The sequence below is a fragment of the Symphodus melops genome (assembly GCF_947650265.1).
Source record: "Symphodus melops genome assembly, chromosome: 18".
In the NCBI taxonomy this organism is placed as follows: Eukaryota; Metazoa; Chordata; class Actinopteri; order Labriformes; family Labridae; genus Symphodus; species Symphodus melops.
Genome location: NC_136708.1, coordinates 6,126,894 through 6,149,466, shown reverse-complemented (window position 1 = coordinate 6,149,466; position 22,573 = coordinate 6,126,894). Strand labels below are relative to the sequence as shown.

Sequence of the window (22,573 nt, the reverse complement as noted above, 5' to 3'; positions counted from 1 at the left end):
GAAGGGTCCCAAAAAGTGGGACGGTACGCATCAGTTATTTGGGAATCTTCCCCAGGATTAGTCTATGGAAACACCGCAAAATGCGCACCATATCGAGACGAACCGAGCCGAACCGCTCGGTGGAAATGGGGCTTTACTGTACCCATCTTGCTGTCACTCACTGCATATTTCAATGCTATGATTATGCAAATCAGTAAGGGCACTCAGGAAGTTAACCTAAGTGGATTCAGTGTGCTGCTCATCCACTTAATCTTATGGGGGCATGTGGAGTCAACTGCTCTAAGGAGGCGTATATTTCGGATTGGTCTAATCAATATTCAACTTCTGCTCTAACTCCCTCTTGGCACTGGAAATTTGTACCAGATGGGCTTGAAAGAAACTGAAGGAGATGTATTGAGCCCTTGAAAAGCTCATCTTGCCACCAAGATGGGTTTCTCATGCACAGGGAAACCTGGATTTTTACCTGGAATATAGCAAAATGGTAAAGAAACACAAAAGTAAAGCAACGAGTATCACAAGTATTAGAAATGTTGGTGGAAAGATTTTGCTAGATATTTAATATCAAACTTTAGCTCATATAAAGAATTTATGCAGCTCCCTTGTTATAATCGATTTGGAATCAGAAAGCTTGGAGGGACTACAACACCTTCAGAGAAAGCATGAAGCCAGGACAAATGACTCAGACTCAGTGGAGGAGTAAAATTCAAATTGGAGGTCTTTTGTTCTGGTTTCAGACATCTTGACCGGTGATATATAGCAGGGCTATTGTAAGGCTAAGGAGTTAATTGCCAGTACTTGAAGCATCAATCAACATCACTAACTCTAGACTCTCCACATATGTACAAGTCAGTTTTGTATAAAGCAGTGAACTGGGTTAGATTTTTCTGACATGTTTTTCAGAGTTGAAGCGTTGGGGACTTTTATTCTTATCAGCTGCATAGCCTAAAACACGAATAACCCTTGAGATCACCATGAATACCATGAAGCCTTTAATTTGTCCTAGATTAGGATTCATGACAGTTTAAAGGTATAAAGAGGTATGACTTGAAACAAAATCAAAAATGTTAGTGAGCTTAAAGGTCCAATATTATGCAAAATACATTTTACTGTGTTTTTTCTCAAAGTAATATTTGTCTCTAGCCTGTCCACAAACCAAACAATTATGATGTTCATTTGATGTTCATCCTCTCCATCTTATCTGCTCCAATTTTCAGAAAATATGTGCTTGAACAGGTTGTTTGGAGATTTTCCCTTCATGAAAACACAAAGGGAAGTCACCCCTCCCCCAGGTGGGTGACCTTTTCACCGTCAACAATTGGGCAAGGTGCAAGAAAGCCAGAGCCACCTAAAGCCTTCAGAAAGGGGCGTGGTCAGACACAGCTCATTGACATTTAAAGCTACAGACACAGAAACAGCCTGTTCTGAGTAGGGCTAAAATAGAGGGGTTGATAGGATCATGGATCAGAGTGGATTTTTAACAAGATAATTTCCAGACAGGTTTTGGGGACCTATGAGACTTTTTTAAACTGGTTAAAGAAAGAGGATAATATGTGACCTTTAATAGAGTCATGATCCAACAATAGTACAGGAAGGCTAAAAGATAAACCGAAACATAATTTAGAGCAACAACAGTGCTAGGCCTCCATAAAAATACTAACTTGACAAATGATGCTTGGGCTGCAAAAGAATGAAAAAAGCCCAATAATTGATTTGTGTCTTCAACGATTAGGTTTGGTTGCCACCCTAGGTTCCAAACATGTTAAAGTAATCTGTTGTAAGTTATCTTAAACTTCTAATAACTGAACTAATCATCGCATGAGAAAGGGAGGGCTTGGCCCTGCAAGCCCCTTTATACCAGCCATCCCTGTTTTGTCTTGGAAAAGAGAAAAAAAATAAACGCAGCTGACAATTACAAGACAGACAGGTGGCAAAGAATCACAGATTGCGTGAATGCATTATGTACGGTTTACAGTATCCTTCCTAGATCATTAAGGTAAGGAGTAGTAGACAGTAAAAACGTTAACCTGCGTTTTCTTTTTAATTAGTGTGCTGGTGAAGTCTATTCTCATGGCCTTGGCAGCAGTTTTATTTATTGAACTGTTTCATTTGTGGTGGCAAACAAACTTTGACGTGATAAAAAAGGTGTGACAGAAAAACTTGTTACTGCAAGCCCAAAATAACAACTCATGATGTTTAGTTAACTCAAGCTTTTCTGGATACATCACTGGCTATTGAAATTAACACAAAATGTCAAGCAGAATAATTGAGGTTAAAACAAATGGCTGTGAAGTCAGATTATAATCTGTTGAGCAGTAGGTGGAAGTCTAAAGATTTTTGTCTTCATATTAGGAATCTAATGTTAACTTTTGACATTTAACCATTACTTGACATGAGATTCTATTTGGGTCAGACATTTTATTTGCTGTTGAACTACTGATTAAATCAGAGCTTCTGTATGGAAATAATTTTGCTTCATCTTTATAAGGTGAGAAATGTAAGGCCACGATGCTCGTCTTTGATTTATGGCATCTTACTGTCAATGCAGTCTGCCAAGCAGCACAGAGTGGAACATTATTATTCATAAGTCCTTAAAATGCTTAAAGCCGTGAACTCCGGCATTCCACAGCACTGCCCTGTGCTTCATGGTGCAGCCGCTTCATGCAGCGTGTCATAGCCAACTGGCACTTTCAAAGGTCAGTGGTATTTCAGTGCTGTTCCATTTCTTTACTCGCTAGTTCGCTCTCATACGCTCTCCTTTCAAAGCCAAACTGTGTGAATTTTCAAAACGCTTTTGCAGTTCCAGCTCACTAATAGTCATGATGAGGAATGAACACTGTGTACATTTTTATCAGGTGAGTGAAGCAGTGGGAGCAGAAGGAGGCAACAGCCCCCGATGAGATGAAAGCAGAAAGTCTCAGGTGAAGTTTTAAAGCTCGAGGCTTTGTAATTAACAGGGTGAATATTAAACTTTCACTCAAGGTTGTTTTTGAGAGCCGTGCAGCACTCTACCCATTCTGCTAACCTAAAAACCACAGGTGACATTATCCATGTGGATTAAAGAATGCTGTGATGAAGCACCAGCAACACAGAAAATGATGTAATTTTTTCTCATATAATGGTTCAAAAGCAGTATGTTGCAGTTCAGTCACAATCAAATAGGTATCCAGAGGATTTTTGGAAGATTGAACCCTATGCAATATCATCTTCAGCAGAATATTTGCCTTGTTTTCATGTTCGGATGGAGGATAACCAACAGCAAAGACTGTTCTTTAAAACCTTTTTTAATTTTATGTATGTGGAGTTATATACTGTGTATACTGTACATAACTAACTAGTAACATTTGCGATGAAATATTTTACTTTTGATTAATTTCCAAAGTCATCTCCTATTGGTTCACATTATATACAATTAATACATGTTATCATCCCGTTTTATTGCCTGTTTTAATCACTTACTGCAATGTTGTCCCAATACATTATTTTCCCTTCTGATACCAACCCTGAGAGCAGAATTTTTAGATTAGATGAACTGAGTACTGACCAAGTGTCTGCAGGAGACTTAAAAAGTAACTGCTTTGTACTATCTATAACTGAATAAAACATGAACATTGTCTCAGTGATTATTTCTTAATTCACAGATTTATCATTTGGTCCATAAAATGTTAGAAAGATGTTGAAATTGACCATCAACCCCAAACTAATCTAACTTAAAGTCCAAATCAAAATATTCAGTTTTTTTTCACTATGAAACACCACAACCGCCGCCATCCTCATTCATGCACGGCTTGCTCTGACCTCCACCTCAGCAGCGAGGAAGTGTGGACAACAGGAACACTAGCATTACAAAGTCATCCTTCCTTCATGTTATCCCATTTTTACAAAATGCACAACAGAAATGAAGAATATTATTAACAATTAAAGTCTTCCCAACAGAATGATCTTCAGCTGTATTCTACATCACAAGAGGACTTGGATGAATGTTCTTAGGTCGCTCTTAGCTTCAGGCAGCCTGAAGTGGCTTGAGTGGCAATCAAGACTTTGAACTCCTTTGTAGTTGTGCAACAATAACAAACTTTCAATAAACAAAGGGCAGAATAGATTGCAGAATTGTCAGGCAAACAGGGAAGAAAAGTCTTGCAAAGAATAATAAACTTAAAGCGCATAAATAGGTGGAAAAACAAAACAAGCTTCAGGGCACTGATTGCAAATACAATGTGTAGCTAATGTCTTAATAGTCAGAGGGATGCTGATGCTAAGAGGTACTTGTAAGGGACATTGTGGTCACTTGTGGACCGTTGGGAACATAAAATTATGTTAACAGCCCTCTTACAGAGTAAGAAAAAGAGGCAATTTTCTCTACTTGTAAACAGGTTTTCAGAGCATTGTCGCTGGTTGCTAAGCAAAACCAGCAGACAGCCAAGGCGAAACACATCACATATGAGGTGTGAAAATGTTGGTTTTAGAAATGATTTCAAAGAAGGATCGTGAGTCACAAACGTGATGATCCTACCTCTTACATCCACTGGCTTTAAAATCCATCTTAATGAAGTTATTTGTAAGGGCTTTCATCAGCGTGTAGTATATAAGCTTGACTGATCCTCAATTCAGCAGAGTAAATATGAATGATGAGACAATCACACACCCTGTAAAGCCTACTTCTATTCAAATAAAATATGCTGCTGTTCCCATAGAGCAAATAAACGCACAGAGGCGATGTGATTGCATATGGTCAAATCTTCTGTAACACGCAAAAAACAAAATCTAATCCTTGTACGGTATCACTGGAAGACCAAACACTTTCAAATGTTCTGTTGATCGAGTTTGGACATGGAGATTTCATGTTTATTTTTTAGGTTCTCCACACTGTTAGGGCTATATTTTTTTCCTGTGCTGTTTGTCTTTTCTCCCATCTGTTGTCTTCAGCTCTGACCTGGTGAAGACACTGATCATCTAACAAGTTGCACCTGGTGCTTTAGAGGCAGAATGTGGGACATTTTACACATATATACAGAAGAAGTCATTTTTATCCTGTTTAAATGTCTGAGTCATGACTACTATGAGAGAGAATCATGTTGACATGGACAGTATGGGCTTCCATAAAGCTGTTTTAGTCAAGGACCAGAGAAAAGAAGAATAACAGCACTTACTCACTGCTTTTTTGGATGTCACTCAAGTGTCTTTAGATCACGGTCATTCCGTATGAATTTATGTGCATTATGAAGAGTTAACCAAAGCGAACGAACATGAGCCTGCCAACACAACAATGCAGACCACAGAAAATTACAGCTTGAGCAGGGGGCACATTTGTAGGATTGTGGACAAGATCAAGAAATGGTAGAACAGAATTCTAAAACCCAGACAGAAAAGGTGAAGGAGAAAATGTGGGATTGAAGTAATGAGTCTCACGACTTTTTTTATACTGAAAGGTATTGCCCACACTCAACCATAGTAGGGTGGTGGTGAGTTTCTTTAAAAGCTTGTTGCCATCTGTCATTAACCAAAAAGAAGAAGAAGAAGAAGAAGGAGAGAGGCTTTTGGAGCTTGGGCTGCTGTGTCTCTCAGTGAGAGATTTTGTGTTGTGGTATTTTGTTAAATTAATTTGAGTTGATCTGTGTCATGTGATTAAGTCTTTTGTCTGTTAATATTGTGTTAAACAGCATGTTCTGGTGTAATAAGATTGCCTCTTTGACCTATGCACTAACCAGCAGATTTGATACTCTGAAATACAGAGAAAAAAACTAAACCGCACAGACTCTTGCTGCAAACTATTCAGCTAATATCAAAGTAATAACTCTTCTCTTGGTGCTGTCCCTGCCTACGGATAATTCAATTGTTAGACAATAGCACGCTGCTGTCACAGCAGGGGCTGTCAAAGAAGATAAGTGCAGTAATGTGGCTTCTTACAGAGGCAACATGTCACAGCAGGTTGACTAAGTCATGCTGTGATAAAATAAGGGGATGCAACAAAACCGCAAGAAATTGCCTTTTGGTTATTGAAGCGATGGTGTGGTTATACTCCTGACAAGATCTGAATGTCAGCTTTATGATTATGAAACTTATTTGCCAATAATCTTAGAGGTGTCCTCACTTTGCCCAGGAAGTAGAACAGCCTAGTGAGTGTCTTAGCTTTCCACACCTTTAATCCAAAAAGTTATTGGGAATATTCCCAGAGAGATTTAACAAACTGTTTTAATTGGTCATAAAACTGTCTGAATTGAACTAAAATGTCTTCTTAAACATACAAAATAAATCAGATTCAGTGAGAAGATAACTTAATTGTATACAGTTATTCGGAATGCTTCTCTGCTGTCATTGAGATTTACAAAAAGCAATAATAACAGACCAGAAGAAGCAAGGTTTCCAATTCTAATCTAGTTTCATAAGAGCAGTATGTAAGTGAAACTACTGAGTTAGAATAGAACTAATGCATGCTCCTTATGATTTATAGCAATTGAAGCAGAAGAGATATCTCCTCTGGAAATACTAATCATGCACATATGGGCAGGATGAGCAAAGGTCAGAAACTATTAGAGGAGGTGCATAAACATAATTTCACCCTGGTAGATCCTACAAAAGGGTCAGTTTACTAATCAAAAGGATTCAAAATAGATCCCAGATTGTCTTTCTTCCTTCTCGGAATATTTGAATTGTATCAACTAGATAGACCATTATATGAGAAAAAAAAAGTGGCTGTGTGCTGTCCATGAAGGTTGTGACGGCCAAAGCTGTAAAACAACTGGATTGTTATTCATATAGGCCAGATCCCTCTCATTTCTTTTCTTTTTTTATAAACATCAAGATATATTATAATGTATAAAACTTAAAGGAGCAACATGCAACTCTGACACCTATCGATTAAAAAATGTTACTGCAGACCAAATTCAAAACATTGCAGGGCTGTCTACCCTCATCCCCCTCCTCCCTCGGCAAAAACCACCCTCTGCATAGAAAACATTAAAAAAGACAGTCTTTTAATGATTGCTTAATTTCACATGCATGCTTTTAATTCAAGATGTGTTTCTACATCCTAACAGCTGCTCAAAGCGTCTTTATTTCGATGTTGATTAACACTCAGGATCACTGGGTTGTAATTTGTGCACTCTGCTCTTCAAGCTATGCCCGAGTGCCACGTTCAATTTCTATAATTGAAAAGAAAAAAGTAGTGCCAACGGCATGTGCAGAGTTTTCTTTCAACAATCCTACCACCCAATAATCTGCGTTATATCAGCGCAAAATGTACACGCACACAACACATGCATGATGCATGTTAATGATTTTTTTTAAGTTTACTGCATACTACAGAATAAACATGTCTTTTATTATACAGGGTATAGAAAATGAAGGTTCCTTATTACCCACAACCAACACCCCATGTAGGACTGACAATGCCCCCTTCTGTCTATGTTGGCAGTACTAACATCATAAAATGAAGAATGTAACTGCACAACAGCTGCTAGCCAGGAATACAATGTCAGCAATTCTTTTCATTTGTAATCTGTTTATTTACTGCTGGTCGTAAAGGCTGAGAGTGGTGATTGGGACATGATAAAGCAAGGCCCGACAAATCTTAACTGATAAGACTCCATAAATGCTACATTTGTTATGTAACCGTATTAAGGATACACAAAGGCACATTTGTTCACATTCTCTTTGTTGTTACTCCATCATGCTGAATAATTTAAGTTAGTCCTAAAGGCCACTTTTGTCTGATGATTGGCCTTATCAAAACTATGGATTTGAGTAGCCGGGGAGATGAAGTGAGATTATCTGTGTCTCCACAAAGTTAGCTGTATTTTCACATTTACGAGATAAAACCATTGACTTTGTGTCTTAGATGTACTTTTTATTTACAACCACATACAAACTGAAACCGTAAAAGGGGTATGGTTTGTTCTTCTAAGTTTCCCTGAGATAAAGGGAAAGAACAAGATAACAGGATATCCATCTGCTTACTAGTTATTATGTTTCAGAAGCACTAAAGTGTAATCTGAATAACTATGACGTCTCAACACATTCAAAAATATAATTATTCAAAAGCCACAGAGCTCATCTTTTTGTCTGTCAAAGGGAAAAGCAAAGGCTCTTTTTAAAACTCAAATCTATTTCACCACTTCAATCTGCTGAGCAAACAAGGGGCTTTAGCCGCCAGGCCTATACCGCTCAATATTCATAATAGTCTATAAAGGGGGCTTTAGAGGATCTGGGCCAATTGCATTGTGGGTATTTGAAAGGCATTGGTTTTTCTGATCTGATATCCTATCATTGGCATTGGTTGGAATATCCAATTTAAAAATGAGTAGTTTTTTTCTGTCATGGCGATAAGTATCTTCTTGAATGATATACGTCATCTCATCTGTGTAGATGTTATTCTACTGATTGAATCTATATTTCTTATAGCATATTTGTAATACAAATGGCGATTGGAGATAGCAACATTTTGCTTCAGTTCTTATGCAATATTCTGAAAAAAACTGCATACCAAAAATTGCATATTTGACCCTTGCAGCCCTGACAAAACCTAAATAAAGTAAGTACAAACAGGCTTTAATATGTGCCTTGTCCAGCCTGGAGATATTATATGAACATTGAACTGAAGTCTGAGCCAACGTGTTTGTTTAGCTATAAAAATTGCTTAATGTTATCATAGAGCCATCAGTTTTAAAGAAGAAAGCACACAAACAGTTCTTATGTTTTTAATCATTTTCAAGTCATCCACTTTAAAGCTGCAGTTGTTGCTACAGAGAGCAACAAGCTTGCCTGTTGTTCATGGCTGCCCGAAGGTGCAGGAAAAAACAAACAAACATCTGAATAATCAAACTTTATTGTCTTCCACTGCTGTTTTGTCAAGATAATTTCTGACATGTTTGGGGAATAAAGAACAAGTGTGTGCGAATTGCAATCTCCAACAGCATCTCTGAGCTAAGAGCCAGCTGCGGCTTCTGTGAGAGAGACACCAATCCACTTCAAGGTAAGCTCAACTAAACCCTTTTAATCCAGTGTTAGATGGAATAATTAATTAATTATGATTGAATAAATACTTGTTTGAAAACTTATCAGACCCTTGAGGAAATTGATCAAATACTGGAGGAGCATCTGACTGTGTGTGTGTGTGTGTGTGTGTGTGTGTGTGTATATATATATATATATATATATACATATACTGTGTGTGTATATATATATATACTGTGTATATATATATACATATATACACACACACACACAGACCATAGTCACCACTTTATGTATGTATGTATGTATGTATGTATGTATGTATGTTAACAAGCACTGTAGTATCCACTTCCTTTTACTCATGTGCATAAATGAAGAACAGGTATGTTGCACTTCCTTGAGTGGTTGATCATTTGAGTCAAATGCACTTAGCCAATAGGCCACTGAGTTCAACTCACAGTTGACCAATTACACAACTGTTGTAACTGAGCATTTCTACACTCAGTTGTAACATGAGTGTAGAAATGCTCTCTTAACTTAAGAAACAATCTTTTTGACTTCTATTATATGTTAGCATCAAGCTAAGCCAATAACATTCTAGTCCATCTGTGAGGAAGTGCACTACCTCTGAATAATTATGTACCTGCCAACACAGGTACATAATTGAACTTACACCATCTACTGTTTAGGAATATTTGAAGTTAAATCTTTTAGTTTTACCTTTACCGAAAGTGGTTTAGGTGGATTTGTCTTCCCGTTTGTAGCTGTGATTGTACTTTGATTTTTTACTTGTGAGGTAAAGGTTTATCACAACTGGTAGAAAGACACGCAGATAACACGCTAGTAGTCAGAAATGGCAAAGATCCTTCAAACAAACTTAAAACAGTTAAGGCAGACATGCTAAACTGTTTGCTATAAAAGTAAATGTTGAATTATAAATGCCAAAGTGTGTGTTGATGATTCCCTCATAAACACCCCCACACATTGAAATGCCAACTGACCTTATGATGAAGTCACTGGAGTCGATGAAGCCGCCGTACAGGGAGCCCTTTAGGTTCCCAGAGTTCCCAACCACGGCACAGGTCCTGCAGCGCTCAGGGCTGGCGTCCATGTATAGCACATCATCAGGGATGACTTGGAACAGCTCCTCCACCACTCCACTGAAGTTGGCCGGCTGCCTCTCTGACTGCAACCACTGGTGACACAGCAGAGAGACGCCTCAGAGAGAGTGGTGGCTCCAGGGCCACTTTAAGTAGAAGTGATTGAACAAGGGCAGCAGAGCTCGAGACACCAAACACATTTCTGAAATAACCTCAGGGGCGGCTTAGCTCCGTCTGCAGGGGCTCCTTTGCCTCGGCCTTCTTCTGGAGGCTTTTAACTCAGAAAGACAGAGAATAAATATAGGAATGTGTGTGCAGTGTATACTGTTACATATATTGTGCTGTGGCAGCTGGAAACAGAACGGATACAGAGTGTTCTGGAACAATGTCACATTTTTTAATGCAGAGTTTTAGTGACTCAGTCAAACTATTGTTTTGGAGGTTTTTTTAACTGAGAAAACAGAACTCTGGTAAAGGTCTTGAATATTTCTAAATGTTTTTACCGTTAAATATTGGCAATATTAAAGTATTTATTAAAGGTAAAACCTGCTTTAGTTTATACCATAAAAACAGATTTCAAAAGACATGGAGATACATTTTATGTATGTCTTATTAAAGAAATTACACTTAGCCGTGTAACATGTATGCTTTGACATGAAACAAGCAGCCTGGGTACACCTGAAAGGTCACACACCCTTGCCTCGCAGGAGTGCCGCATGAACCATCTGGCCGAGCTAACGTTGTTGATATGTGACACTTGGCTCATCAGACTCCCTGTGAGGAGCACTTTCCAAAACCAGAAGTGACAGGAGGCAACCTTGCAGTAATTTTTCTATTCTTGCCTCTAATTGGACATGGTGTGAGGTGAATGTTAAACTACCTAAGGCACTTGATGCCTTCCAGACAAAAGGTAGGATCATTTTCTGACATAAATGTTGTGAATCGGCTTTTCTTTTAGACAGCTGAATCCCAATAATGTGATTCACATCAAGTACACTATACAGTATATTGTTTGGATGGGATTACAGGGCTTGTATGTAATTAGTTATAAAGCTAATGTGAAGTCTAATGTACATGAAAGTGGATTTAAACAAGACATCCTCAATTAAACACTTTACAGCTATTCTGTCAGATAATTCTGGATTCATTTTTATGTGCACGACTGGTCCAATGTTTCTGGAATTTCATTAATTAAGATACTTTGAGTGAAGCTGAAATGGAGTTTGAAAGGAGGAAATGTTTTGCTAACAATTAACAGTGAACTTAAGGCCTTCCTGTCAATCACTCTGACTCAGTCACCCCCCCGCGCCATTTAACGCTGACACTCAGCAATCAAGCAAGTGACAAAATCCATCCTGGAAGAGGCAGAGATAACAATCCCGACATTGTCTGCAGTGTCAAAGAGACGCAACAATTGAAAAACATGAATATAAATACAGTCTGGAACTAGATATCTGTCAAATTCACATTTTTCTACCATCACTGACTTGCAAAGAAAGCTGCTGAAGTATCTGAGTTTACTAGGAAAGTAGTTTAATGTTTAAATCTGAAACATGGGTTGCCCCAAGAGCTACATTAAATATATACATTTGAGAGAGCTGTCCTGACCTTGGAATGTACAGTATGTGAATTTCATTAGTTGGGAGTTGGTACTGCTCCTTTTAGACTGTGTAGGATTACAACTAGGTATTGTTTAAATCTGGAGTATATGAGAACGTGTGATGGTCTTTGACATTAACAAATCATAAAAACTGAGAGTTATCCTACATTGGAAGTATGGGGTCCTGTGTCAGAAAAGTCATAAGGAGAACTGTTGATTTTGGGGAGATGTGCTTTTCATTGCTGCTTTGGCCAATGCTGTATATGTATCAGTGTTTGTCTGTGTTTGACAGAGATGGTTTTAGCCTCACTTCTCTCCCTGGTTGAACCATGACACGGTTGATACTGTTCTTTTTTGTATTTAAACTTTTTATGCAATCAAGTCAGTGTCAACAGAGAATTCTTCATCAAAACACATCATCGTCTATCTACTGAGAAACTTCCCTGCCAATACAATTACACATTTGCTCTTACTAAAGAAGACCAGTTGATACAGAATGTTTATAGTTTTAGCATTAAGATATGACATCCTCATTTTATGCCCCATGCTTGCTGTAATCTCCACATAAACGTGTTCCTATACTTCCCATAATGCATCACAATATCATGTTTTGTCAGTTACATGACTTGTTACAACAAATGTCTATTTGTTTTACATTAATACCAGTATAAGTCTTGTATGTTGCCCTTGGAAATCTTCTTTGACTTCCCAACATATCCCACATGCGTTAAAGTGTCTCTGGAGTAATGAATTCCACTTAATTCAGTGCACTGTGTCCTCATCACACCATAACCATCTGTCACTATGAATCCAAATTAAACATATGCAGAGTTGATCTTCTCAGCCCATGCTTTGGAAGTGTTTATTAACCAGGGTTATGTCCCACACCTCATAATGTGCCCTGATTAGAGTTGTGTAACATCATTGGTATGATGTAGCAAAAGAAAACTCTGCAAATAGTTCAATAAAACACGAAACTCATTCCAAAAAGAAATGGCTACATGCTCATGCTTTGTCATTACATTTTTGAAGCAATTTGTAAACCTCTTTAAATGCTAAATAAATGAAGTTGTTTTTTTATAATTGGCATCTGGTATGTATTGTTGTATTGTTGGTGAGGATCGCAGGTGGAGAGGAGGTGAGACAAATTAAAACCATCCTGTGTTTATTTTTGAGCAACATTTAGAGAGTTTGAAGCCCACATTTCTTTCTTCATTGTGGCACTAAAGAGAATATTTATATTGAAGTTTGGCATTTTAGCAGAATGTTTTCAGAATATTTCCCTTTGAGACATGATCAAAAAAGATGCTAAAAGATAAAAGTTTTCCTGCAGGGAAAATTCTAAATACTCAAAGTGAATGGTTACTGCATGTAATCACCTGTGTTTTAATAATGGCACACATCTCTTTTCCTCTAAATATAAGTGGGAACGATGGTGATAGATATCCACCGCCTTACTTGCTAATATGAACAAATTGTGCGTGGGAGTTTGCTTCACAACTTGATCCCTCGGATTTGAAAAAATCAATATGGCAAAAACAAACACTTCTTGGGAGCATTAAAGCGGTCCGCAATCTCTGTTCTTTATTCATGATGTTTCTTTTTTCCCCCACCTCATTTGCCCTCAGTCGCTGAATGTGCATCTTTTTTTGTTTTTCAATCTTCTGTGGGATAGCATCTCAAATCCCCTTAAATCATTCACTGAATCTTACCTGCCACCATTTAAAGGTTTCATCAGAAAGAATGCTGTTCTCCCTGGTCATCAGAGGGTGGATGGACTGATTGAAGCGCTCAGCAAACCACGGGTCGTCCTCCAGCTCTGTCATGCACTGTCTACAGGCACATAGCCCTTTGGAGAAAAAGTTGTCAGATAGGCGAAAAGCATACTTGAAGAAGTAAAAAGAGGGGTCCCGAAAGGTGTAGCTGAAGAAGAACATTGTGAATGTGATGACACAAAATAGCAGAGCCAAAGTCCTGATTTTTCTCCGCTTTGGTAGGGACATGTTGTCACAGTCAGATTCTGCTGGCTAGGAATTTCTCAAGAGCAGCAGACAAAAATAGCATCATGATAAATCTAGAGTCCTGAAGTTGTGAGGATAAAGCCACCCTGTTGACCACATAGTGCAAGGAGCTCAAATATAGCCACTGCCGTCCATTGAGCATACCCTGCTGTTCTCTTTATCACTCTTCCAGTTCATCGAAACCAATTAAAGGCAAATCCAAAATGTTGATCCAGCAGCTTGACGGCTCCTGGATTCAGTCAGTATAACTTGCTACTCAGATGTTGACACTGAAAGGTCAATGACTGATCCGCCAGTCATTGTTTAATGATTCACCTGCAAGGCAAATAAAAGGACATTTTTGTGACACATACATGAAAAAAATGTGGAGAAAAAAAACAGCCTACAAGCCTGTTCACATTTCCCGCACTGCGTCTGTTTATTTTGTCACTGTCAAAACATTGAAGTAGCAGCATTTATTAAGCCTGTCATACTGAATTCCTTTAAGGGCACAAAGGAGATAAATTGTACACTGCTCAGTATTTCATGACCTTTAATAAACCTTTAATAAATCCGCCAATATCTCTGTAAAATCACACCACTGTTTTCTGCGACAGTCTTCCATTGACAGTGTTTTTGTTTATTGTTATGTGTTCTGTGGCAAATTGCACAGGCTGCGTTGCGGTATCAAAGCTCTTAAAAAAGACAATCAAACACCTAAATTGTTTTGATTGATTGTGTAAATGAATACCGTTTCCATGGGACAAAAAGAAAACAACCCGATCCCATTAAAACCTCTCTGTTTAGAAAATGTCCGAAACATAATGCAGCTTTTGTTAACTGAAAGAAAATGGACAGTCCATGTTCACAATTCATTGACAATCTCCTGTGACACACATTGTCACCTGTGTGCTGTGTCAAAAAGAGTTGTTGATCCGACAAATGTTCATCAAGAGTAAATAATACATTTGGAGAATCCACTTGGTAACATCCAACTCAAATCTGCACACAAACATCTGATTAAATGTTTCATTCAACACACAAAAAGCTCCATTTATTATGGCTGAATCATTGCCTGTAGATTATATAAAAAATGTTGAGCATCTGATTTCATAAGAGAAACAACATTTGAAGTTCCATATATTTGTATTCATTTTATCGGCCAGCAGAGGGTGGGTGCTTTGTACAGAAAGAACAAAAGGTGTAACACTGAAATACAAAGAACTCTGTAGCAGCAAATAGCTGCAAAATAGCCCTAAATAGTTTCATTTAACTGAAGTCCTGCCCCTAACACAGCAAAAAACCAATCACAGTTTAGTATTTTGGGGTGGCCTATTACATTTATAGGGGAGCCCTGATCCCCTGGTCTCCTGGCCACCCTGCAGATCTGCCCCTGTCAAAGACTAGCTAATCTCATTTCGAGAGAGTTTATGATGGGTAAAGCAGGATAAATGTTAGACCATGGCAAAGTGTGATTGACAAGTCACTACCAGGGGAGTCTGTAAACCGAAGGTGAGAAAAATATGCTGACTCAAGGGGCTGAAAACCCAAGATGGCAACAGCCAAAATGCTGAACTGGATGCTTCAACAGAGAGAGTTCACAAAAGGGTTATGTCATGGTGGCTTCATCCTCTATTCACAGAATGTCTTTGGTTTGAGTTCGTTTAAAGAAAAATCAGGCTTCCTAGAGACCAAGGTAGCAAAAAGAATTCCATCAAGGCAAAATAAAGCAATGAGTTCAATATGATGCAATAAACTGTGAGCTGTGAGATTAAAGTGACTAACAGACATTCTACTGGTTTATACCTTGTTCAAGCTTTATGAGTATACAGTACAGTTTGTAAGAAACCTTGCTTGTGACAGAATTCACAGGATAAAAACGAGCAGTTTTTTGTTTTTTTTAACTCTGGCTTTTCATGACTGACAAGTCAGGCAAACCTCCTGGGTTCCATTTCCGACATGAAAAGGCCACCTCTGCTTTTAAACAGGGCCTGAATTTTTGTATTCTGATATGCAGCTGTGTTCAGGATTTCACAAACACTGCTGTGTTTAGCTAACAGCTGAGTTGCCTTACAAGTTAGAAATATATATGTGAAAAATGAAGAGAAAAACTGCTACCTACCCTTTGCTCTGCACAATTTCTGAGGGAGCCCTCCATATGGAAGATTTGTGGGCTTCCATTACAACAAGAGAAAGGCTCTAGGTTTTTCCTGATTAGAAATTGATCAGGTCATTCAAATTTCACCCTGGAGGGAAGCAAAGCGGATTCAGTTTAAGACTGGCTGAGAAAGACTACACAGCACAGCTTTTCTGTTGATTCTTTTCTTGCTATCAGCGTAGAAAAACAAACTGTACAGCCGTTTATCAGCAGCACTGACACAGGCCAATGCTCAGGACAGCTTAGAAGTTATCCTGTCGGCTGTTGGGAACTCACAGCAGAGAGTGGATTTGCATACAAACCCAAGGTTGGTTATTGTCTAAGGCAGCAAGTTTGACAAGGATACCTGGGGATTCTTATAATGGACACTTCAATGAAGCCTGCGCCTCTTCAGCAGGTTGACTCCTCTCAGTTTGAAGCCCTTTGGCATTAGGGATCCTGGAAGACGTGAGAGCAAGCAGAATATATTCCGAAACAGGTGGCAACTCCCCGCTTTTGACAACATGCCGGCCATCATCTCGTTCCTCTGACCTTGTCTGACTGAAGCTTGGCAACCCTGCACTGATCAAAGTTTGCTAAGCTGAGACAGCAAAGCTTCTGTTCACACTTCATAGGAGGGGGGAGAGCGAAAGAAAAAGAAGGAGAGGGGGTGGAAAGCAGCGGTGTGTAAGCTGTGATTTTCACTCTAATCTTCAGTTTTGTGAAGTCATCAACTTTGCAGGGTGTAGTTACTGTGAAGTGTTTACAGTTGGTGTTGTGTGTAAATTGTTTTCCTTTTTGGCTTATGTCTTCCACTTGTGACCATTCTGAGAAACTAAAATTCTGCAGTTTCAAGGGCTCCTTTGTATCATATACTTTAGAAAGGTTTTTCTGCTGAGCTGGGAGGATGTGCATGCCGAGGTAAACCGAGCCTTGAGTTAACTCTAAGGAAATAACCTTGACACTTGACATGCCTCTCATTACATTAATGTGATGGTAATTCAACATGTCATGTCTGAATAAACGTCTGAGTCACTTTAACTTTAAAGTCATGACAGCAATTTGACTACCTCGAAAATGACTCAAGACGGAAATGAATGTTGTAATATTAATGGAAAAGCTTCCCTAGCACAAGGTTAAACATCCACGCACAGATTAAAATTAAATGCACGGCTTGGTCGCTAAAATCAACCATAAACCACAAAGCACATAAAATTACCCCATTTTATGTGTTGAGGATAATCTTCTCATGTAAGAGCAGTAGGACACATAAAAAAAGATTGACTCCGTCGTTGCAGACAGAAGATGAAAAACCCACCCCCACCCTTTCACGCACTCAGCGTCAAAGACCTGCAGTTCTTCACTGTCCACATGAGTCTGGCTCCAAAATCCATTCGCATTCACCCATCCATCCATTATCTTTACAGTTTTTCCAGTTCGGGGTTGCTCCACACAGAAACGCCCTGTCTCACAGGGATTTGAACCAGGAGTGCAAGGCAACAACACTAACCACTGAACCCCTGTGCAGCCATAAAACCCATTAACAGTGACCACTTTACAGAGGAAATAAATCTTTTAACAGCTCGGTTCAAAAACAAACTTGGTCTGAATAAATTAATTCTTTCTCAGAACTAACTGTATGGAGTAATGTTTTCTTTTAGAATTAACCGGTTATGATTTCATAAAGACAAAGGGTTATTAACCATTAGGGCTATGGCTGATCTAACTGACATGCTGGCAGATAGTAGCTGTTTGCCAGGCTGCCTCAGCTCTGCCTCTCTGGGCCCTGTCATTTCCAATTGTTTTTAATCTTATGCACAACGCACACATTGTTTAAATACCAACTGAGTTTGCATGCCTTTTAGCACCCAGGGATGTGTTTGTCTGAAAATGAGGTGTGGTCAGGTGTAAAAGTGGTATGTTCTTCTCTCAAGGATGCTGAAAAGAGACTGTGTCTTAGACCGCCTAACACCTGGTCTTAAGTCTAAAGTCTGAGGTGTAGTATGTTGTTGATATGCAACAGAAATAGGGACCGACAGCAATGGGTTCAGAACATGGTTCAACTGATCTGGTTAAATTCACAAAAGTGCATAATAGCTCACAGTGTGATCAGTGCATGTGTTGATTGCATTAAAATTGAAAATTGTATCTAATACACGCAAAAACACACGTTTTAATGCAACTGAGAATTGAATTCATAATCATTCCTACACTAAGAGTGCCAGTGATGGTCAACACTATACCGTATGCTGCATTTACCTGACACGTTAATGCATCAGATGTAAATCTGATTTCAAAATCTAAGTAGCAAAAAATACGTCTTGAACTATTTTAATAAATAAAACATCAGCCAATTGGGCGACCACACTTTACTGTCAAGGGTTTAGTTCAGTAGGAAGTAGTATCAGTAGGAAAATATTTTTGAGTGTCTTGAAATCAGATGAAGATCTAATTTGAAGAAACATTGGCAAATACTGTATTTTGTACTAATTGCACGCAATTCAGGCCTTGTTTCTTTTGCTTTTTATATCTTAAACATATATCTAAAACTGGGCTTGTAAGGTGAATGTGACATATAAGAAGGTGAATAAGAGAACCAAAAACAAGACTAGGAGAACTGCTAAAATTTGATTTTTTGCAGTGTAGCTATTGCAAAACAATTATTCCATCTCATCATTCATTTATATCCTTCCTTGAACACTTGGTTCAACAAATAACAGAATTATTGTCTGACTTTTTTCGACAATGCATATATGCCTAATTAAGTTTAGACAATGCAGCCCATATTTTGCATCTGCAATTCCTACTGGTATGTCAGCTTCATGAAATGAATGGGAAGCCTGGGCTTTTAAATTCAAAGGGCTACATTCAGTGCACAAAGTTAAAAGGATGCTTTAATGAATCACATTTACAAAACAAACACGAATATCTGAGCAAAACACCATCCATTACTGTAACAGACATGAGAAGTCAACTGAGTCTGAAATAGGGCTGGAGATTTCTTAATATTTACAGTGAATACATCAACCTAGAGTCAGAATTCATAATATTCACAATATCATGCCAGAGCAAAAAAATACACTTGAATCTCTGCATTCATCAACAGCCAATATCTGAAACCTCAACAGCCAAGATCAATAAGAGGAGATGTTTAAAGCAACGTCGAAGAAACCCAGCGGGTTTATCCAGGAAATATCCACTCCATCAACAATAATATCAGTCAGAGAATAGAAAATGAAAAAATATGATTTTCACATTTAATGACATCGGATCTATGAGGCTTTGGTGGAGAGTGTTTCATTTTCACAGTTATAGACTTTCAGTCAGTGCTTCATATTGATAAAAAGGAGACAGAGTTATGTTCGTTGCTCGAACACATAAAGAGGATTCCAGTGGTATGGAGAGATTGAAAAAGCAGGACATGGTGTTCTCTCATGATTAGAATGAATGAAGGAATGGTTCACAGAAAACATGCAGCTATACTGATCTCTTTTGAGATGTATGTCATTGTATAAAAGGTGGATTGGTTATTTAAGGGATTGTTCTCAAATCGCTGGGGGACAGTGTGCGGCCCCTGGCTTCATGGAACCTTTACAAAATCCAGAGGACAAAATAGGAGCTGCAGAGTGGTCAAATTTAAAATGCAGCCGTTTATCGTGACATTTTGAAGGTTAGAGGTTTTATTTTTGCCCAGCAGCCATGTGTTATTTATAGATTTTTAAACTGGCATAGTGTGCTTTTCTAGCAATTGATGTTTACACGTCCTGATGTGTGGATGTGACTGGCATCCTCACACAAGTCACAAGAGAGAACAAATCCTTTATTTCTTTTGTTTTTGTATCAAACACTGACATTCTGAAGTGACCATTTGCTCATGAGTGAACTCACATTAAAGTCTGGAGAGACAACTGCAGATTCTCTGGATTGTTTAAGGACAAAGCCAGTGATTATTTTTGAGGTCCAAGCTCAATAATAATAATTAATGCAATAGGTATTCTGTCTTATTGAAAGCCTTTCCCCTGTTCAAAAGAGCTCTCATGACATGAAAAAGAACTAACTAGACAAATTGTCTACACTCAGTTTTGTGATGCTTTTAGTACAAAGACTGATCATTTTCACAAACGCTTGTTTGGCAATGATCACAGTGACAGAAGGCTGATATAAAGAAGGCTGCCTATAGTGACTCCTCCTCATCATGATAAGAAGGCACAGCTGATGTTTTTCTTTTATGGAAGAACACTTCAGTAAATGCAGCAATTGATTCGATGACAAAACAAAACAGAGTAAAACCAATTAGCAACTGTCAATGTTCAAAAGTGAAGCCAGAAGGGATTTTATCAATCCTAAAGCTGTGGATCAGTGCTAGAGTCAGGGGTTTGATTCTCAGCTCCTGCAGCCACATGTGCTGCAGGAGCTGGTCAAGAAATCCAACCCCAGGTAGCTGAAGCTGCTTCTATGAACAGCACTAGTTTGTGTGTGTGACCTGCCGTGGAAGAACGCTTTGAGTAGTTAGAAGACTAGCTAGCTCTGTACGAGCTCAAGTCCATTGAAATAGAGAAATAGATCCATACATAACAATATGAATGCTTTATCCATCCCCATGGGGATATTCGGGGGTCTTTCCATATAGCTAACAGGTTAAAAAAAATAGAATTATCAGTGAAAATCTCACCCCCCCAAAAAAAACAGTGATTGAAAACTTCATGGATGTTAACATATAATTAAATAATAAATACTTCTTATTAGGGCACGAATCCCCAGGGTGTTAGGGAAAGAAACAAGAAGAAGGCAGACAGTAACGTTCCAAACACAAGTCCATTCATGAGCTGCTACCATTGGCCTGTGTGTTCAAAAGCTTAATGACTGTGAGGACAAAGGATCTCCTCAACCTCTCAGTCCTGCAGTGCAGTGAAATGAGCTGTCCACTGCGGATACTTCTCTGATCTGCAATAATGTCATGAAGATGATGACTAACATTGTCCACAATATTCTGTCCTTCCTTTCACGTGCGTCTCTCCATCTCGATCCTCATTGAGTTTTAGCCTTTTTATCACCTTAGCAAGTCACCTAAGCCCCGTTTCCACCAAGCTATTCAGTTCAGTTTGTCTCGGTAAGGCACACATTTTGTGGCGTTTCAATTGACTAAAGCCGGTAAAGATCCTCAAATTACCGACCTGTACTGTCCTACTTTTTGGGACCCTTCTGTTGGGGTGCCAAGTATATTGATCCAACCCTAAAAGGTGGAGCTCAACACTGCAGTCTGTTGATTGGTCAAAAGAATAATCTCTTCCAGTGATACAGAGGCAAACAAAACCCCGCCATGTTTAAATACAGTTGATTGTTTATTCCACAGCCTTCTCTGAAACAAAGCTTGATTGTGTTTTGTGACAAAGAGCCACAAGCCAGTGACAAAGTAGATGAATTACTGTGTCGCGTTTTCCTGTTTGTTGAATAGCTGTTATAAGCTGCTATGATGTGACGTTATTATGTAACTGACGCAGCTATCGGCATCCGGCTTACATGTTGCCCACCAAATATGGCAAGGCTGGCTGTGGAAACGCAGACAAAACTTTACCAAAGCTTTACCAAACCAAACTGTACTGATCCATACCGGACTGCTGGACATACCGGGCTCTAGAGACCGTGTCTGTCATGTTGCCCCTCCAGTAGACCACACCATAAAAAAGATCTCCACAACTGACTGATAGAACATTTCCAACATTTCAAAGCACATGAGCCAAAGCCTGCTCAAGGAAAGGAGTCGGCTCTGTCCCTTTCGGTAGATGTTCACAGCCTAGTCAAGTTTGTTGTCCAGATGCAAACCTAAGATCTCATACCACCTATTATCATCTACACATTTACATAATTAGAGGTGAGACTGACAGGTGGATGACATGCTGTAGCTACTTGCCCGGCTTAGCCCGCCTCCCCTCCACCTCATTATCTGCTACTTGATTGATGGAATGTTAGGTTTAAAAGCATTACCAACATGGTGACTGCTGTCGTTAAGCCACATTATTACCTCTTCCAAAAAGATGGGTGACGCCCCTGAAACTATTTTCAACATATGAGTAAAAACCCACTCTATAAACATAACAGGGGTAGGTAAGCAATGAAATATGTACAGTGCTTTCATAAATAAACTAAAGAAAATCACAGGATAGGTTGTGTATTCCAAGAAGACATTCAACAGGACAAAGCCTTAGAAATCAACTGTCTTTGAAGTGAGCTTAAAAAGGGAGGCTGGAAACAAAATGCTGAACCTATATGCGGCTGACCTTTCAACAGCCCATTTGATTAGCTTTAAGGGGTTCTTGATCTTTTCATGTCTTCAATTTATTTCCTTTCTGCTATTATAGGATGTCATGGGAGGAAGGAATTGCTTTTTGTATAATAGTTCTCTCATAGTAATTGCGATCAGGCTTCACAGCAGCAGATATTCATCACTGTGCCTTGCTTCTTTTATGTCCTTGTTACACTTAGGTTTACTGTTATTAACACTAATTGACCTTTACTCATTCACCCTGGCTCAGCAGTTTATTATATCTCTAATTTTATTATTGCAAAATTGTGCTATCAAGCTACTTTGCAGTTGTCTCATTGCATTTCCAGTGATTAGTGCAGACTCTTTTTCCTCACGTCCTTCACACCCTTACCTGCCGTTGCCCGGAGAAATGAAGTTTCCCTGGTGTGTTAACTCCCTGTGAACGTCTGGCTTGTGTCTCTGAGCAAAAGCAGAGAGCACTGCAGTCGGGGATGAACCTTCACTCTAATTCAAAACAATTCA

The 22,573-nt window shown here is 38.8% G+C and overlaps 2 protein-coding genes across 2 annotated transcripts in view; both read right to left on the bottom strand.

Moving 5' to 3' along the window:
* cpsf1 (cleavage and polyadenylation specific factor 1) overlaps nucleotides 1–619 on the bottom strand; it is a 43,213-nt gene extending 42,594 nt beyond the window's left edge. The window contains exon 1 of the mRNA XM_079368693.1: nucleotides 610–619. The gene's annotated coding sequence lies outside the window, so the exon portion shown is untranslated. The remainder of the gene's footprint in view (nucleotides 1–609) is intronic.
* LOC306839804 (CMP-N-acetylneuraminate-beta-galactosamide-alpha-2,3-sialyltransferase 1-like) overlaps nucleotides 1–22,573 on the bottom strand; it is a 69,125-nt gene that overhangs the window by 11,062 nt on the left and 35,490 nt on the right. Inside the window, exons 2-3 of the mRNA XM_079368704.1 lie at nucleotides 13,362–13,985; nucleotides 9,951–10,144 (exon numbers count right to left, since the gene is read on the bottom strand). Coding sequence (XP_079224830.1) covers nucleotides 9,951–10,144; nucleotides 13,362–13,652 — 485 coding nt within the window. The 5' untranslated portion in view covers nucleotides 13,653–13,985. The remainder of the gene's footprint in view (nucleotides 1–9,950; nucleotides 10,145–13,361; nucleotides 13,986–22,573) is intronic.